The sequence below is a fragment of the Nicotiana tabacum genome, chromosome 4, assembly GCF_000715075.1.
Source record: "Nicotiana tabacum cultivar K326 chromosome 4, ASM71507v2, whole genome shotgun sequence".
NCBI classification, from domain to species: domain Eukaryota; kingdom Viridiplantae; phylum Streptophyta; class Magnoliopsida; order Solanales; family Solanaceae; genus Nicotiana; species Nicotiana tabacum.
In genome coordinates, this window is record NC_134083.1 from 81,657,825 (window position 1) to 81,674,836 (window position 17,012).

Consider the following 17,012-nt stretch of genomic DNA (forward strand, 5'->3'; position numbering starts at 1 on the left):
TGAATTAATAGAAAAGTTGTGGCTATTCGTGAAAAGGGGCAACTCTTCAGAAAAAGCCTCTTTTTCTTATCTATAAATACGGAAGACATCCCAGAAGTAGATATTCAATCTGCACGTATATTTCAGGCTTTGTTGTATCCTGATAGAGAATTGCTTGCAATCCCTAAAGTATATACATGCAATAACTCTTGAAAGATAGTGATCTTTCACGCCTCAAAGCCTTTAATTCTCTATTACTTACCTATTTTTTTAACAATTTTCAAGAGTTGTTTCTCCTATGGAGAAATTATTAGCTACTATTGAGAATCCAAAAGACTTAATCAAATTGGATCGCTTTGATGGATCAAACTTCACTCGTTGGAAGGATAAGATGATCTTCTTAGTCACTGCGTTGAAAATCTTTTATGTCCATGATCCATTGTTGGTTGCACTACTAGAACCTACCCCGGAGGATACTGATGCGATCAAAACAAAGAGGAAGAAATGAGAAGAAGATGAATTGCTCTGCCGAGGTCATATTCTGAATACTTTGATTGATCAATTGTATGATTTGTACTCCAATCTAAAATCTCCAAGGGAAATCGGGACGGCGTTGCAGACTGCATATGAAAACAAGAAATGAGGTATCGATAAATTCCTTTCTTTGTAGTATTTCGAATTTAAGATGGTAGATACTAAGCCTATAATGGATCAGATCCATGAGTTACAAATCTTAGTTTCAAAACTAAGTGATCTCGAAGTGAAAATTCCTGATGCACTTCAAATAGGTGCGATTCTCTCGAAATTACCTTCTTCCTGGAATAACTACAGAAAGAAAATTCTGCATTCTAATGACAAATTAACTATAGAACAATTTTGAACTCATCTTCAAATTGAAAGTGAAACTCGTGCTCGTGATGAAATTGTTCATGCCTCTAGTTCTACAGTTAATACTATTAGTATAAATAATTCGGGAAACGATAATAAAAATCTGAAAGTTTCCAAGAAGTCTCTTAATAAAAAGAGAAATAATATGTACTGTTATCATTGTGGAAAGAAAGGCCATAAGATTCAAGACTACAGGTTTAAGAAAGCAGGAATAAATTTTCATTCAGGAGATGTTGGAAAATATGGAAATTAAAGAAATTCAGAGAAGGTAAACACAGTAGAAAGTTCTTCACAAGGGCTAGTGGCTATGATTTCTGCTATACCAACCGAGATGGTTAAAGAGTTAAACATGGCTGCAACAACCACGAAGAATCAAGACTGGTGGTTGGATTCTGGTACAACAATTCATGACTGTCACGACAAGAATATGTTCAAGACTTATTCGGAAATTAAAGATTCTGAAAAGGTGCCAATGGGCAACCATGTTACAGCCGAAGTTGCAGGAAAAGGAATAGTTGAAATCAACTTTACATCTGGACAGAAGCTGACTCTTCTGAACGTGTTCCATGTTCCTGAAATTATGAAGAACTTGATTTTTGCTAGTTTAATTTCTTAGAGAGGCTTCAAAATTATAATTGAGTCTGATCATGTAATTGTATCTAAGAGTGGTCTGTTTGTAGGAAAAGAGTACCATTGTGATGGCATATTTAAATTAAGTGTTAATGCAATAAATTATGCTTCTGCTTATACCATTGTGTCTTATTCTTATTTATGGCATGCCAAATTAGGCCATTTAAATTTTGGTTCTTTAAATTATATGTCCAAAAATGGTTATATCACTTGCAAAATTGAACATGGAAGAAAGTGTGAAATATGTTTACAAGCGAAAATGACTAAGAAACCATTTCGTAAAGTTAAAAGATTTACAGAATTATTACACTTAGTGCATTCTGACTTATGTGAATTAAATGGAGAATTAACTAGAGGAGGTAAAAGATACTTCATCACTTTTATAGATGATTTATCTAGATTCACACATGTTTACCTACTTAGAACAAAAGATGAAGCATTTCAAAAGTTTAAGGAATATAAGTTACTTGTGGAAAATCACAAGAGTAGGAAAATAAAAATTATTCGAAGTGATAGAGGAGGAGAATACTTTCCTACTGAATTTAGTAATATATGTGAAGAGCATGGAATAATACATCAAACGAGTGCACCTTATACACCACAATAAAATGGATTGGTGGAAAGGAAAAATAGGACTTTAGTAGATATGGTTAATTCTATATTATTAAATAAAAATTTTCCGCACAATCTGTGAGGTGAAGCACTACTTACTGCTTGTCATATATTAAATAGAGTGCCTTCAAAAAGTGTTCATGTTTCACCTTATGAACTTTGGAATGGTAGAAAATCTAGCATATATTATTTTAAAGTGTGAGGGTGTATATCCTTTTATAGAGTTCTTGATCACCAAAGAACAAAATTGGAACCTAGAGAAATAAAAAGTATTTTTGTTGGATATGCACAAAATTTGAAAGCATATAGATTGCTTGATCTAAAATCTAGTGTTGTTGTAGAATCTATTCATGTTGAATTTTTCGAAAATAATTCATTAATGATATTTCTGATGAGCAGTAGATTGCACAAGATCAAAGTAGTCATGATACACAAAAGATGTCACTTTTTGAAACGTTTTTAAATAAAAGGAAAAGTGACAATACTCAATTAGAGCCTAGAAGAAGCCAAAGAATTAGAAAAGAAAAACTCTTGATTCGGATTTTATATTTTCGGAATCTATAGTTTTTCTAGTGGAGGGAGATAGAACTAAAGTCTGTAAATACCTATTTTGTTTAATATAGAAGAAGATCCTAGAACATACAAATAAGCTATGTCTTCAAGAGATATTGCCTTTTGGAATGAGGCGGTCAATGATGAAATGGACTCAATAGTGTCCAACAACACTTAGATTTTAGTTAATTTTCTTGTTGTATCTAAACCAGTAGGTTGTAAATGGGTATTCAGGAGAAAATATAATACAGACGGTTCTATACAAATCTTCAAAGCAAGACTAGTTGCAAAAGATTTCACACAAAAAGAAGGAGTTGACTACTTTGATACATATGCTCCGGTTGCAACAATAACATCTATTAGAGTACTTTTGTCATTAGCATATATATGTATGATCTATATGTACATCAAATAGATGTTAAAACTGCTTTCTTAAATGAAAATTTAAGTAAAGAAATTTATATAAAACAATCTGAAAGGTTTGTTCTTCCTGGTAATGAACATAAAGTCTGTAAGCTTATAAAGTCTCTCTATAGCTTGAAACAAGCACCAAAACAGTGGCATGAAAGTTTGATAGTATAATATTATCAAATGGTTTCGTACATAATCAGGCAGACAAATGTATTTACTCTAAGTTTACCAAAGATTATGGAGTTGTTATTTGTCTTTTTGTGGACGACATGATGAATTTTGGTATGAACATGCTTGAAATTTCTGAAACTAAGAAGTATCTAACCTCAGTCTTTGAAATGAAAGATTTGAATAAAGTAGATACTATCTTAGGTATCAAGGTTCAAAGAAATAATAAGAGAGTGATTTTATCACAAACTCATTACATTGATAAAATTCTTACAAAGTTTCATTCATATGGGCATAGTAGAGTCTAAAACTCCATATGATTCAAGTATCAAACTTACTGAAAATATTGGAAGAACAGTGGCTCAATTAGAGTATGCAAGTGCAATTAGTAGTTTGATATATGCAATGCACTGCACTAGGACTGATATAGAATTTGTCATTTGTAAACTTTCAAGGTTTACAAGAAATTCAAGTAATACTCACTAGAAGCTATAATTAGAATACTTGGATATTTAAAGAAAACTAAACAATTGGGCATTTGTTATACTGGTTTTCCTACCGTATCAGAAGGATATTCTGATGCGAGTTGGGTTACAAATATTCATGATAGTAAGATTACTTCAGGTTGGATATTTACTTTGGGGGGGTAACGCCATTAGTTGGGCATCCAAGAAACAAACTTGTTGTCACGACCCAAAATCCAAACCGTCGCGATGGCACCTAACCTAACCTGCTAGGTAAGCCAATTAGTAAAATAACATAATATAATAACACTGATGTGAATCAAAGATGAGATAACTGAATTTTATACAACTCCCCAAGGGCTGGTAGTACAAATCATGATCTTCTAAGATTTAGAATTTACAAAGCTGGTATGAAATAAAGTACATCATCTGTTTGAACTATAAAGGAACAAATTAAAATTCTAAAGCTACCAAGATCAAGAGGCAGCTATGACCGGAACACAGGTATATCTTCAGATCCAGCTCCCGCCGTACGTAGCTACATCAGCGTCCAACATCTACACACAAGGTACAGAAGTGTAGTATGAGTACAACCGACCCCATGTACTCAATAAGTAACAAATCTAACCTTAGGTTGAAAATAGTGACGAGCTGGGACAAGGGTCAGAGTCCAACTCCAATAACTAGCAACAGTTCATAACAATATAATAAAGATGGTACAAAAAATAACTCAATAAATAAATGCTCAGCTCGTATACAATTCTGGAAAATAAATACTTTCTTTTCAAGTATAACAGTAAAACTCAAATCTTTTGCCGAAATCACCGAAAATATGAGTAAGTCTGAAATCTGTGATTTTTCTCAAAAACTTTAACAACAGATAAGAAATTCCATTATCAGATGGCATGAGGAAAAATACTTCTCGATGCCTTCATATCAAGTATGCATGCCTAATGCAATGCAACACAGTGATGAATTCGTGTACTCACACTCTTAGAGTACCCAATCTCACTGTCTCACATTTTCACTCATCACGCTCAATATTCCGTACACTCAGTAACTCAGCACTGTACATGGAAGATCCAGCCCAAATATAAATGACAACTCACGCACAATCACTCAGTACTGTATATGGCCAATCCAGCCTAGGGAAGATCCATTCCAAATATATATATATATATATATATATATATATATATATATATATATATATATATATGATAACTGACACGCAGTCACTCAGTACTGTATAGGTCCAATCCAGCCCAGGGAAGATCCATCCCTCGATGTAAATAATTAGGCAAGATCCATGCCCAGGGATGATCCATCCCTCAATATAAATAATTAGGCAATATCCATGCCCAGGGAAGATCCACCCCTCAATATAATATCAACTGCGCTCAGTGGAGGTATGCAAACTCTGGAGGGGCTCCTTCAGCCAAGCGCTATAATGAGCCAAATCCAAACATAAATCAATAAAATATGCGTGGCGTGCAGCCCGATCCCATAAACATCACTCACTATCAGGCCCTCGGCCTCACTCAGTTATAAATCTCTCCAGTCTCTCGGGCTCACAATGTCATGAAACTAGCCCAAAATGATGATATGATGTATCAATAAATAGTAATAGAGACTGAGATATGATATACAATAAGTGAACATGATTGAGTACGAAATTACAATTTAAACATATAATTCAACAGCATGAATGACCTCAGTGGGTCCCAATAATACCAACATTTTCCTGCACATGAGTCACGGCTCAGTTTCTCTAACACATGGAAAATATATGTAAAATATAAGTTAATTGACTACACAACTCTACGGAATCGACTGAGTCTCAATTTCTATGGTGCACGCCCACACGCCCGTCATCTAACATATGTGTCACCTACAAACAAAATCACATAACACGTATAATCAGGTTTCATACCCTCAGTTCCAAATTTAGAAGTGCTACTTACCTCAAACAAGCCAAATCCAATACCAAGCAAGCCAAGCGATGCTCCAAAAATTTCATCCCGCGCGTACCGACCTCCGAAAGACTCGAAAGTAGCCAAAAGAAACTCAAATACATCAAATAATTTCAAAGAAAATAAACCCAATCGATAAAGGTCGAATCTTTAATCGAAAGCCCAAAATCAACCAAAAATCAAATCCGGGCCAGCACCTCAGAAGCCGACGAAACTTATAAAATCCGATAACCCATTCAATTACGAGTCCAACCATACTAGTTTCACCCAAATCCGACCCCGAATCGATGTTCAAAACTCAAAACCTTACTCTATGAAACTTTACGCTAAACCTCTCAATTTCTCTTTAAAATTCATAATCCAATTACCAAAAACGAAGATGGAATCACGAAATATAATCAAAACCGAGTATAAAACACTTACCCCAATGCTTGTGATGAAATTCCTCTCCATATTCGCCCAAAATCGAGCTCAAAGTCTCAAAATGAGAATAAAACAACCAACCCTCAAAAATATAGCTTCTCCTCAGCGATTTTCGCTTTTGCGAACAAAGGGCCGCTTCTGCAGCATCGCTTGTGCGACCAAACTTGCGCTTCTACGGAAAATAATTGGAACTCCCCTATTACACCTGCAGAACAAATTCTGCTTCTGCGCACCCACAGGTGCGACCACTGCTTCCGCTGTTGCGACGAATCACGCTTCTGTGACCTAGCCCTCCGCTTCTGCGAAGTCGCGGGTGTGGAACAAATCCCTCTTTTGCGACCTTCATGCCCAACTGCCCTTTTCGCTTATGCAAAGGAAAAACCCGCATCTGCGAGTCGCTTCTACGACCAATTGACCGCAGATGCGGCCACACTAGAACTAACAACCTTAGCCAAATTGCAACATGCGACGAAATGGTCCGAACCTCATCCGAAACTCACCCGGGCCACTTGGGACCCCATCTGAATATACCAACTAGTACAATAATATAACACGGACTTACTCGAGGTCTCAAATTATATCAAACAATGTCGAAATGATGAATCACACCTCAATTCAAACTTGAATGAACTTTGAACTTTCAACTTCCAAAACTCGTGCCGAAACATATCAAATTAATCCGGAATGAATACAAATTTTGCACACAAGTCCTTAATGACATAACGAAGCTATTCTAATTCTCAAAACCATAATCCGAACCCGAGATCATCAAGGTCAACTTCCGGTCAAACTTATGAACTTTCCAAAGTTTCAAATTTTCCACTTTCGCCAATTAGTGCTGAATCCTTTTAGAAATATCCAAATACAAATTTGGGCCCGAGTCCAAAATCACTATACGGACCTAACGGAACCATCAAAACTCCATTTCGGGATCAAATTCACAAAAGTCAAACTTGGTCACCTCTTCCAACTTAAAGTTTAAAAAATAAAATTCATTCTTCCAAATCGATTCCGAATAACCTGATACCCAAAATCGACAATTCACACAAGTCATAATATGTCATACGGAGCTACTCATGCCCTCAAACTATCGAGCGAAGTATAAATGCTCAAAATAACCGGTCAGGTCATTACACTTGCATTTCTCATTCTACAATGGAATCCGAGTTTATTACATTAGCAGCTGCTAAAAAGAAGCGGATTGGCTAAGAAATATGTTACTAGATATAAAGTTGTGGCCATAACCTATGCCAACCATTTTAATATTTTTTGATAGTGAGACTACTATGTGTGTAGCTCACAATAAAATGTATAATGGAAAATCAAGACTTATAAGCTTAAGGCATGCTTATATAAGAGAATTAGTTACTAATGGAACTATAGGTATAGTGTATGTGAGATCAAACAAGAATTAGGCAGATCCACTTTCAAAGGCATTAAATAGAGATGCAGTACAACAAATTAGTGAAGGAATGGGGCTAAAACTCTTAAATTAAACACAAGTGATGGGAACCCAACTTTGAGTTGATATACAATCTAACAATATAAGTTCAATAGGTAATAACAAGTTGCTTGTGTTGATTAAGCACGAATCTTCTCAATTAGAGCCTAGATTTCTATGTACTGTTTACTGTTACGTGAGAAGTTTAGGAGTTGTTAAATGTGTGTAATAACAAGGGGCATAATGACAAACTTTCAAGTGCATATTGTTACAAGAAGAGGGTGATTAATTCTTAATGGAATTAGCAAATGTCTGTAGTAACAGGACATAAAGTTTATTTTCACCTATATGAATATTGAGGTGGTGCCGCTTCTAACAAGATTTAAGGAGTTGATCTTGTAAATATTCATGAATTTGGATTAGCACATGAACATAAAAGTGCTAAAGCATAATACTGGATTGTTTCGCTACTTAATAATGTTATGTGTGTGATACTTTCAGTTTGATAAATAGAGTTGTGATTCAAATCTTAGGATACCAATAACTTCTTCAAACTTCAAGGTACTTACACTAATGGAAAGTTCAATAGGGTTATGGTAGTGAGGTGGCATGCCATGTGGCGTCCACCTCATCGAAATATCACGCTTTGTAAATCTCCATTAAAAATAGGATAGACCTGAATACTTTGCGAACAGTAGGGGTATATATATTCTGAAAGTATTAAATGAGTATATATGAAATATGCCTACTTGAATGTAGACATAAGTAATAAAACATAACATGATGGAAACAACGACCCTCTAGGTGATACGAATTAGATTGAAATTAAACTAGTACACATGTTATAGTAAGTGCCAAACTTAGAGAATCCTACAAAAATTCATTTGGCAACCTTTGGAAAAATACTTCTATACAATATTTGTAAAGAGGTGCAGAATGGATAGTTATGTTTGAAGATATGTGAGAAGCCGTTTGATTTGCAAACAAAGTTATATCGAGATTAAAATGTGCATGGAACTATAATGTTGAAATTAAAATAATGATGAAACTATTTAATGATGTACTTTTATTGGTAAATGTTTAGTTCATTTGATTACAAATAAATATATGGCATAAATACAAAATATATGTTTGGTTTTACAATAGATAAACTTGGATAGACTTTTTTCAATTTTAAGTTTTGCCTCCTTAAAGGACTTTGGGAGATGATTTTCGCAGAAGGGTATTTTATCGTTTGATTGTTTTATTTCGGGATTAGTTATTTTGAATTGTTAACCCATATCCATAATACTATTTGAAGAGTCAAATAAATTTTTCTTTACCGCACATACACTTATTTTTGAATTGTTAATTATTATGACTTTAACACTTCTTACGTAGTAATATATTTTATTTTCAAAAACTTAAAAATTATATGTCTGAATCAACAAAAAAAATTGTTAGAGTATTTTGTAAATATGTGGGAGTCCCACATCGATGGCCACAAGCCATTTAGTTGGCTTTATAAAGCTTGGCCCATTAAGTCCAATAAAATGAACAATTGACATATTTAGAAAAATATGTATATTATATATATATCGATTCGGGCTTAGGGCTTGGGCGCGGGCCAGGTCGGATCTTTAAATAAAGATCTTATTTTCGTATTTTATTTTGGAATAACTTTTTGTTATTTAAATTTGAATTTAAAATTTAAATTTTGAATTAACAGAAAGTTGTGGCTATTCATAAAAAGGGGCAACTCTTCAGAAAAAACCCCCTTTTCTTATCTATTAATACGAAAGATATCCCAGAAGTAGAGTATTCAATCTGCACTTATATTCCAGGCTTTGTTGTATCCTGACAGAGAATTACTTGTAATCCCTAAAGTATATGCAAACAATAACTCTTGAAAGATAGTGTTCTTTCACGCCTCAAAGCCTTTAATTCTTACCTATTTTTCTAACAAAAATTAGGTACTCTGGCACCCAGATTTCGAATCGTGTCATGTTAAATGGAACCAAGGGAGTATTTAAATTAAGAACCCGTTTGGACATAAGAAAATTTTTTCTTTTTTCCAAATTAATTTCACTTTTTTCCGAAATCAACGTTTGTTTATAAAATTTACAGTTTTCACTTGAAAATACATTTTAGAAATTTTCGAAAATTTGAAAAACTTCAAAAAAACTGTTTTTCAAAATTTCCACTCAAATCACTCACAAAACTTCAAAAACAACCCAAAATTATTTAATGTCCAAACACAACTCTAAATTTCAAATACCATTTTCACTTAAAAATTCTTTTCCTCCTATTTTGTAATTTTACAATTCTTATGTCCAAACGCCCACTAAGTTAAGCCAAAGAGATACTTGATTAATTATTTAAAGCTATGTAAGTATAAATGAAAGATTTGAAATAACATTTGACTAAATGTGAGTGCCTCGTTCAAAGAATCTTGAAAATGATGAAACGTTGAAAATGAAAGAAAGGGACAAAAACGAGAAAGGGGCTAAGAAAGAATTCAAATAGAAAAGGGGGGAAACAAAGTGGCCGGAAATTGAGATACTTTTCCCGCCTCCGAGTCCCGAGTCATTGTCGTGTTCTGTGGTGGAGTCCATCTCTGTTCCCTCTTCTCAACCTTTTCTACTTGTCTTTTAAAAATCCTCACTCCCCCACAACTACCTAATTTCTCACTTTCACTCCCTATCTTTTCAATTCTCAAATCCATCTTCCTTTTCTCTGTCAGTTGCAAATTTGGGGGTTTCTCTTTTGAGGTCGCAGAACCCAATTTCTAGCCTTAATTCGAGGTATGTTTGATCCCTAAAATTTATTCGTGGTTTTTCTTGTTCTGTTTGTTCCGTGTTTTTGAGTTGTTAAGTTGCTGTGTATTTCTCCGTACTGTATTTCTGTTTCACTTATATTTCGGTATCTTCTTTTGCTTTGATTCAATTTGAATAACTCTTTGTTTTTTTGTTCTTCTTTCTGCTTTTCTCTTTTATTCCCTCTGTTTGCTTTGATTTTCCATCTTCATTATTCCTCTAATTGCTTGTGTCTTGTCTCATTAGTCCATGTTCTGTGACAAAACACCCTCCCGGCGTATAAAAATCTCGTTACTCTCCTCTTGAGATCTCTAAACACGAGCTTTAGTTGCCAAATTGCAAGTGTAATAGTGCAAATGTAGTCGATTTGTAGTTTTCTTTTTGTCCATTTTCATAAATTTGATAGAAGCTGCTAAATTGGACTGGTGACTCAATGAGAAGGGGAAACAATTTTGGCAAAGGTACTTTACCATGGTATAAGAACAAGGAAAATACATAAATAGCCTCTAAGATAGAAAATCCTGATATGGATTGCTTTTGGGATTTAGATCCATCATTGTAGCTTACCACATATTAAGTGGGAGTCTAGAAAGAGCTAGCCGGTAGTTTCAACTTTATCAGTCTTTAAATGAAAATCCTAGCAGTAATATTCTCATATTGCCGAAGTTTAATATCATATATGTTTGATCCATAAACTTCGACTCCACCATTTATCATAGAATGAATTACTCCAGATGTTTCAATTTTTATGACTATTTGAGGTTATTCCAAAATGTTTTTACACTATTCTATTTTTTTCAACTTTCAGATCTTCCAAGAGTGGGTTACTCTAGTGGTAAGCACCCTCCACTTCCAACCAATAAGTTGTGAGTTCGAGTCACCCCAAGAGTAAGGTGGGTAGTTCTTGGAGAGAGGGAGCTGAGGGTCTATCGGAAACAACCTCTCTATCCTGGGTAGGGGTAAGGTCTGCGTACCCACTACCCTCGCCAGACCCCACTAGTGGGATTATACTTGGTTGTTGTTGTTGTTGTTTCAGATCTTCCAAGAATACAAGTCCATTAACTTGTTCAATTCTAAACTTTAATATGATGTTTTCGCTTTCAAACTAACTTTTCAACATGTTCTATTAACATTTTGGGCACTATCAGTAATATAATTTTTTTCCCACTACCACCACCTTAATACATAATTAAAGATAAGTATTTTACAATTCCATGTTGGTCAAACATTGCATATAAATTAAAATGGAGGAAGTGTTCTTTTGGCGTTGTTGGTTAGATTATCTATAGACGTCCTTGGTTAAGGGAGAGATAATGTTCAAGGGGTGCTTAATTGCGATCACTGTGTTACGTGAATATGTGATCAAATACGATGACTTTCTCCTGAACTGTTGAGCTATTAATTGGGGTCGTACTTCATTTTGCTTCATTTCAAGTTGCGCCCACTGGAAATCATGGTGAACTCTGTCATGACATATGAAAATTGATCTGTATTGAGAGTATCTGTTTGACCTTTGAGGGATTATGTTAATGCAATTGACACTTGATGCTTTTCTGATCATTGTTCTACACAATCTAATTTTGAACATGATTATCTGTTTCCTATGAAGTTACTACGTCGTTCTTTGTCACTAAAGTAACTCATTTCTACCAGAAGTCAGTGCAGTATGATTCAAGAAAGCTTCTATGTTTCGCACTCTGCCTCTGCTTAATCTTCATAGGAAATCTTAGTTCATTCTGTTTATTCACTGCTTGCTTTTATGATTATCTCTATTTCACATGTTTTTTAGAAAAAATAAAAGATTTTTTTCTCTACATCTTATATTTTTGGTGTTTGCCAATTGAATCATTTCTTTAATGTCATAAACTTTAATGATATATATCAAAGTATTGATGTTAAGTAGCTTCATAACGGGTTTGTTCCCTAATTAAAAAAGAATTATAGGGTTCAAATAGCTCCTTTACAGTGTGCTTCATATCTTGCCATAATTTGGATTGGAATGATTTAGTAAGTTGTTAAAATTGCAAACAGCTGGATAATGATCTTGGGTAGAGTAGCAATTCTTTTATCACTCATCTTATGACTAAAATTGGAGCACATGAAAAGGCTAAAAAATCACATAAATGCAGGTTTCAAACAATTGTCAAGAAAATGGACAATGTGATTGAACAAGATGTAGAATATTCTGCTCAGACGGGTGAGTCTCAGCAAAATGAAGATCTCTGTACAGCTTCCCTTCCAGTGCAGCGTTCTGAAGATGCTGCTTCTTTTCTGAATGGTTCCTCCCTGCTTACTCCAAACCAGAAATTGGTTCATAATGAAGGTGCAGATGAGGCTCTTCTTTCTAACTCATCTGCGAGCTCTTGCTATAGTTCTTCTGATATATCTGTCAAGGAAGGTTTTGAGTCTTCATCATTATCACCAGAATTTGATTTAGAATCTTACAGCTCATCTCCTGATGGGCACCGAAAGTTGGCCTTAAGTGGGGCACAAATGACATTGCAAGGCAACTATTTGGACATGGGGACCAAACTGCCAAGCAAGAACCAAGGTGCCCATAGAGAAGATAGGGAATATGAAATGGTGCTGAACAGTATCCTGGATCATGAACATGAGATCAGTGTTTCAAGCAAAAGAATCCATTTCTCAGAAGAAGAGCTACAGGGGTTGAAATATGAGCTTGAGAGAAATGAATCAGTTGCCAAGCTGATAGTTTTCCTGAAAGTGCAGCTTGGTTCAGCTGAAAGTGAGGTTGATATGCTATGGGATGATCTTGAAATGGACAAAGGAAAGATCAAGGAACTACAAAAGCAAGTAGCTCTGCTAGAAAATCAGATATCAAACTCTGATTACAAGATTGAGGAATTGGCGAATGAGTTGGAAATGACTAGAGATAAGCTTGAGGCGTCAGAGGAAGAAGTTGCCAGGTTAAAGGATGACTGTTCAAAAGTGATCACTGAGAACACTTGCTATTTGGCTGATCAGCTTGAATCAACTCAGGAAGAGTTAATCTTGCTGAAGGCCAAGCTTGATTCTGAGGAAAGGCATACCTTGGAATTACAGGAGAGCATTATGAGGAACAAAGCTGACATATCAGATCGTGACCAAGAGATCAGGAGAATCAGTGCTGTACTAGAGGACGCCCAAGAAAGTTTCTGCGTGCAGAAAGAGCAGTTCCAGTCTCAAATAACTAGTTTGTCAGAACAGCAGAACCTGCTAGAGGCAAAGACGGAACAGTTAGAGATGCAAAACAGATCATTAGAACGTAAGGCGAGACAGTGTGAAGCTGAGAAGATTGAAATGAAAACTTTGCATGAGGTACAAGAAATCAAATGGAAGGCTGAAACTGAATGCTTGAAAATGGAGATAAATAAGAAAGGTGAAGAAGTCCATGGTTTGAATAAAGATCTCGACAAGCTTAAACTGGAGTATGACACCCTAATGGCAAAGAAAGATGAGGTTAATGCTAAGGTACAGACACTTGGTGCAGAAGTGATGTCTAGGAATGTTCAAATTCAAGAAATGGAGTATCATCTGAAGCAGCTTATTGCAGGATCTGAAAGTGCACAGAGATCAATAGAGGAATTAAGGCTAAGAGTGGAGGAGTTGGAGAAGGAAGTGGAGCGACAAACGTTGGTAATCTCAGATAGAGCTGAGGAGAAAAGGGAGGCTATACGGCAACTATGTTTCTCACTGGAGCATTACAGAAGTGGATATCAAGAACTCCATGATTATTTGCAGCGTAGAAGGCATCCAATTATAGCTGCATAATTCACTTAATAGCTTCATTATTTGTTTCTCAACCTTTATGCTTAAGAAGTTTGGATTGTTTACATTGGTATTATAGTTACTTTTGATGCATCGTGTTGTATTTATTATATGGGATGATTTTGTGTTGATGATTAGATCAATTGTGGATGCTGCTTAATGTATTTATCTGAAAGTTCATGTCACAACTCAATACCAGGAGACACATTGCCGTGGAGGATAGAGTAAAGCAGAAATTTGAAGTTCCAAAATGCAAAGCATATTAAGAATTACACGAGTTTTAGCATATATCATGCTCCTATTAGTTTAGCAAAAGACTAGAGAGAAATTCGTGATAAGCTCTTCAGTGGCTAAGTTCTTTAGGTCCTAATCCACATGTCTTCGCCTTCCAAGAGGGTAAGACAATTATTTGACCTAAAAGAACAGCAAATGCTGAACCTCCACTTTTGTTCTAAACATTTAATTGATCTACTAACAAGATTGCCATTGTTTGTAAAAGAAGGAACTAATGACAAATGTGTTGAGGTCGTTAAACATCAATTTAGTACCGACTAAAAGTGTTTTGTGTCTGTTTTAGGTTTGCCTAGTTCCCGTAGTCAATTTTTCTTTCAAAAATAATGAGAAATGTATATTTTTACCTTCTCCAAAAAGTAATAGCCTATAAAATGTACTCCCTCCGTTCACTTTTACTTAGCAGGTGTACCAAGAAGATAATTTTTTTTTCCTATTATACACACAGTATTTATTACTCATTTCAAATCATTTTCTCAAATTCAATAAAATATGCATCAATTAATATGAGTATCATGGTAAATTATGCACTTCATTTATTATTTTTTAAGGGGCGTAAATAAAAAACGTAGCACTCCTAAAAACAATAGCGAATAAATAAATATTTTTTGTATTATATACAAATAATATACATATTTTATATACTTTTTGGCTAGCGAATATAATTAGTTTAGATATTAGTTTAGTATTTTCTTCCAAAAAATAATCAGCTAGTGCTTGAACCAGAATTTTTGCAAGGGTGTTGACTTAGACTTTCTTGGTAGAAAGGACAATTTCTGTTTTAAGGGTTGACTAATTCCTTACTGAGTTTCATTTCAAGAAGTACAGTCAACACGCCCCAATAATAACTCCAAGTAATTTGAGCATTAAATTGGTGGGAGAGTGGGTTCCTTTGGCTTCACCTTAATTATGTAGCAATATCTGCCACTGACAGATATTCAGTATGAAAATAAATGAGTGATTGCTAGCTTGGGGGGGGGGGGGGGTTGTGCCCAAATTCGTGAACTTAAACAATTTGAGTATTTAATTGTTAGTACCAAAATAAATTAAAAAAGAAAAGGATAAACAAAGAAAGGGAAGTGAAAGGGAGAGCTCTTAGCTCTCTTTCCCCACCTATCATCTACCCCCCACCCCCCACTTCTCCACCCCTCTAATCACATATAGGGGTTTTCTTCCCATTTTCAAACCCTTATGTTCTATACATAAGCCAATATAAAATTTAGAATTACACCTTTCACTTTAATATTTTGTTAGGTAAATTTCACAAATAATCATATAACTATGACTATTTTTCACCAAAATCATATAACTTTGTTTTTTCTTACAACAATCATAAAACTTTCATTAACTCGCACAAAAATCACAATGAACAGAAAACACAACTTTCCGGTAATGCTTTCTTATTTCATGTTTTTTTAATTTTTTATTTTTTGTCTAATAATTAATAATCCAGTTAAAATAGGAATGACCCAACCCGACCCGATCTAATACCCATATATAAAAATAAAAATAATACTAAAAGTGAATCCTCCAATACACGATACTTCTATTTTTTTCCAAGGTTTTCATTCAAATTAATAGCATTATTATTTCAAGAGCTCTCTAATTATCCATATTTCTTTTTTGTCATAATCTCATGCATTCTAAACTAAGTTTTTTTCTTTTGGAGGGGGAGGGGAGGGGAGGATTCATTTTAGTATTATTTTAATTTATATATATGGGTATTGGATCGCGCCAGGTTGGGTCATTCTTATTTAAAAAATAATAATATAAAATTGACTGGTGGGTTGAAACTAATTGCATTCGCTAATCAAAAATTATATAAAATATGTATTATATATATATATATATATATATATATATATATATATATAATACATATTTTATATAAAATGCACATATAAAAAAATATTTTATCAACTATTATTTTTTAGAGTGACTAAAAATATATATTTCTCTTATTGATTTATTATTTATTAGACGAAAAAAAATGAAATAAGAAAATACTATCGGAATGTTGTAATTTTTGGTCACTATGATTTTTGTGCAAGTTAGTGAAAGTTTTATGATTTTTGTGTGGAAAAATATAGTTATATGACTTTGGTAAAAAAATATAACTATATGACCATTTGTGAAATTTACCCTATTTTGTCACGTATACGAAGTCCAATACTCCATATTTAATTTTCGTGTCTTATTCCCATTTAGTTAAAAATATGTCTCTTTCTATATTTAGTTACTCGTAAATTCAATATTCTCATTTACCCCACAATTGTATAGGAATAATAAGATATATTCCGGACCACAAGATTCAAATGTAGTTTTGATATGTTATACATATATTTAGTTTAAAATTACAAAATTTAAAAGTTTTTTTTTACATTATTAAATTTGATGCTCAATCAAACTATGCCACATAAAATAAAATGAAGGAGTGTAATATTGATTACCAATTGAGAAGACAAGGAACTCAAATCCATCGAAATCAAGATGGGATTACGACATCAGAAAATAGCTTAGTACTTGCAAACATAAGGTGATGTTATTGATGGAATGAAAGACGAGATTGATGAGTCGCCTTTGTTAGAGAGCGTTTTACTCTCAATGTGAGACTTTT

The 17,012-nt window shown here is 34.2% G+C and overlaps 1 protein-coding gene across 5 annotated transcripts; it reads left to right on the forward strand.

Annotated features, from left to right (window-relative positions):
• The first annotated feature begins 10,022 nt into the window (after positions 1 to 10,022).
• On the forward strand, positions 10,023 to 14,289 carry LOC107761567 (uncharacterized). 5 transcript variants are annotated; one of them, XM_016579798.2, is made up of 3 exons: positions 10,023 to 10,324; positions 11,145 to 11,300; positions 12,466 to 14,289. In XM_016579798.2, exon 3 carries the CDS (start codon positions 12,488 to 12,490, stop codon positions 14,105 to 14,107), a length of 1,620 nt encoding a protein of 539 aa, XP_016435284.1. In that variant the 5' UTR covers positions 10,023 to 10,324; positions 11,145 to 11,300; positions 12,466 to 12,487; the 3' UTR covers positions 14,108 to 14,289. The 5 variants fall into 5 exon arrangements, with proteins under 5 accessions (XP_016435284.1, XP_075108196.1, XP_075108198.1 ...); XM_075252095.1 differs by having other exon boundaries at positions 11,145 to 11,295; XM_075252097.1 differs by having other exon boundaries at positions 11,145 to 11,229.
• Positions 14,290 to 17,012: the final 2,723 nt, after the last annotated feature.

Coding starts and splice junctions, on each gene's coding strand:
- LOC107761567 (XM_016579798.2), top strand. CDS start 12,488: ATGGACAATGTGATTGAACAAGATGTAGAATATTCTGCTCAGACGGGT.